This window comes from Monoraphidium neglectum, assembly GCF_000611645.1.
Source record: "Monoraphidium neglectum strain SAG 48.87 unplaced genomic scaffold scaffold01316, whole genome shotgun sequence".
NCBI classification, from domain to species: Eukaryota; Viridiplantae; Chlorophyta; class Chlorophyceae; order Sphaeropleales; family Selenastraceae; genus Monoraphidium; species Monoraphidium neglectum.
In genome coordinates, this window is record NW_014012312.1 from 12,187 (window position 1) to 15,147 (window position 2,961).

The window sequence follows — 2,961 nt, forward strand, 5'->3', positions numbered from 1 at the left end:
GCATGGAGCTCACCGAGGCTGACACCGCGGGTGCTTTATCGCGGATCCAGGCTAAAGTGACGGCCACCGCGCTGGCTAGTGGTAGCCTGACGAGCCTTTTCTGCTTTGCCACTAGCAGGTGCAGCCCCGGCGATGCACTGCTGCGCGACGCTGCCGCTGCTGCCGCTGCTGCTCGTGCTGCGCCTTCTGCTCCGCTGCGTCCGGCAGCATTGATTAGTCGCGATGCCTGTAGCCACGACGCATGGAGGCGCAATTGTGCAGCAGTAAGCCAGCATCTGACATCCGACGTGTGGCTCTGTGTTGCTTGTGAACAGGCCCATCCTGCGATACGCCGTGCCGATCACCGTCAACTGCGTCACCGCAATGGCGACCCTAGCGGGTGATTGAGGGTCGCGGGGCGCGCGGCGGCTGCGTTCGTGCTATTTCAACTGCTGTGCGGAGGCGAATGGACTCCAGGGCTGCCGAGTTAGGCGCCCGCGCAGCAGAGCGGCCAGCTGCCGCGCACAGCCAAATGTCTCTGCGTCACACCGGCCTGAGCATCGCCATAACAACGCTCAATGCCCCATCCCCTCAGCCGCCCAGGAGGGCATCCGGGCGCTGCGCGGCGGCCACAGCGACGCGTGGGGCACCGTTGCGGCCGGCGCCCTGTCTGGCGCCGCCCTCGTGGGGCTACGAGGTGAGGGGTGGTTTTCACGGATGGCCCGCTGCACTCTGTTTGCTCGGGACAGCCTGGCATGGGATCGCCGCCGCCGGTGGGAAGTAGTGTTGCATGCGGCGGCCTGCAAAGCAGACGCCCGCGCAGGACCCGACGCTGGTCCCCTTGACGCCAGGCAGCCGGCAGGCCCTAGCTGTGGCCGTCGGGACCCTGGCTCCGGGCTGGGCGAAGAAATTCAGTTGCGCGTCCGAAAAGGGCGAAACCTCCCAGGTTGGTCCTTCCCCCTCCTTTTGTGGATCCCCTGCTGCCCCACCACGTGAATCATCTTGGGCCCCTCTGCCCCCCAACCACCCCGCAGCCGGGCCCCCGTACATGCTGCTGGGCGCGGTCACCTGGGGCCCGGCCTGCGGCGCCGCGCACGCTGCGAACGACTGGCTGCGGCCGGGGCGGATGGTGGAGGCGTTCTTCATCTCCCAGGGGTTGTTGGACGAGCCGGGCGAGCAGCACGCGCCTGCCGGGGCTCGAGAGCAGCAGCAGCAGCAGCAGCAGCAGCAGCGGCAGCAGCAGCAGCAGCGGCAGCAGCAGCAGCAGCAGCAGCGGCGGCGGATGCCGGGCGACGCGCCGCCGGCGTTCCCCCTGCTGCCCGAGGAAGAGGGGCTGGAATTCCATGAGCTAAGCGAGCGGCGGCAGGTGGGTGCGCACGCGTGGGGGGCGTGGCGCGGGGCGCGGGGTGCAGGGCGCGGGGACGCGGCTGTGCCGCAGCCGGCGCGATTCGCGGCTCCGCCCACAACTAGCTGCTGTTGCTGCCACGTTACCTCGCTCTCGCTCTCGCCGCTTCGGGTCGCGGCTGCCTCGCCTGTGCTGCCCCTTGGCTGCCCCCATGGAACGTCTGTGACGCTGATGACAGTTGTGTCGGCGCCCACTGCTGTGCGTGCTGTGCGCGCTGTGCGCAGACCCAGCTGATTAAAGCGCTGAAGGAGCGCGAGGTGGCGGAGCTGTATAGACGGATGGATCGCGAGGCGGACGCGAGGGCAGCTGCCAGGAAGCTGCAGCGGCGGCAGGAGCAGCAGCAGCGCCAGGAGGCAGAGCAGCAGCAGGAGCAGGAGGAGCAGCAACAGCAGCAGCAGCAGCAGCAGCAGCAGCAGCAGCAGAAGGAGCAGCAGGAGCAGCAGCAGGAGCAGCAGGAGCAGCAGCAGCGGCGCCAGGCTCCACGGCAGGGCGGTTTGAGCGAAGAAGTGGGGGAGCAGCCATCACAGCGGCCGCAGGCGGGCGGGCCGCCGGTCGCAGCAGCAGCTACGGCGGGCGGCAGCTGGTGGCGGCAGCTCTTTGGGTGAGCCAGTCGCGATGTGCGGGGCGCCCTCGGCACGCACATGCCGTTCTGCTAGCACCTTCTGTTAACAGGCTTGCCCGTGTGGCCCCATTTCAGTCGTGCACACGACGAACATGGTTTGAAAATAACTACAAGTTACACACAAACATTGCATACATGCTTGTGCGCCGCTGCGCAACTGCTGCTCTACAATGCGGGGCGGCGGGCGGTGCGCGCGCACCAGCTGCCCGCCCGTGCGCGAGGTGCGTTGCAGGTGACAGGCGCTCGCGCCGCGCGTGCTGGCGCACGCCCATCCGCTGGCTGGTGCCAGCCGCGGCGCTCTCGAAAGGAAGAAAAACGGTTCCCCCTGCCCATCACAGTGCAGCCAGTGTTCACTCAGGAAGAGCCCGCCCGCCCTCTCAACCCCCGCGGCCCCCAGAGGCCTCCACCGGGGGCCTCTGGGGGCGCTCGCGGGGCCGGGGCCCGCCCAAGGTTTGGTTGCATCAGTGCATCGGAAGGAACAGGCGGCAGGGTTTGGAGGGGTCGGCGGCGCCGCTGCGGCCGGGCGGGCGGCTGGCTGGGGGCCGCGCGCGGTGGGAAGGAAGAGGCCAAAAATCGGTGCTGCTGCGGTCAGTGCTGCCCACGCGGTTTCTGGACAAAGGGGTGCATCCATGCACACGCGGTGAGGGGAACGCGGCGCCCGACGAATGGGCGGAGGGGGTGGGAGGGGGCGCCGAGACAGGGGGCGCCCTGCTTGACACGAGGGCGCGGCGCGGGGCCGAGGCAGAGGGTTGGCGGGGCTCGGGCCGTTCTCTGACGGGCGTGTGAGGGCGCGGCCTAGAAAAACGCGCCCGCCCGGTCGTCGCGCAGCCGGGGCGCGGGCGTCGGGCAGCCCGAGGGCGGGCGCCGCGCGCGGCGCGCCGGGCCGCGCACCGACCGGCAGGGGAAGGGGGGGACCAGGCGCGGGGGACGGGCGGGACGAGATAGGGGTATGGGC

General features: G+C 69.8%; 1 protein-coding gene across 1 annotated transcript; it reads left to right on the top strand.

Annotated features, from left to right (window-relative positions):
• Positions 1 to 2: 2 nt before the first annotated feature.
• MNEG_7449 (hypothetical protein) lies at positions 3 to 1,989 on the top strand (the record flags this gene model as incomplete). Its single annotated transcript, XM_014044080.1, has 5 exons — positions 3 to 118; positions 315 to 379; positions 575 to 676; positions 1,014 to 1,345; positions 1,609 to 1,989. The coding sequence occupies 5 exons, from the start codon at positions 3 to 5 to the stop codon at positions 1,987 to 1,989; spliced, it is 996 nt and encodes a 331-aa protein (XP_013899534.1).
• Between the last annotated feature and the right edge of the window lie 972 nt (positions 1,990 to 2,961).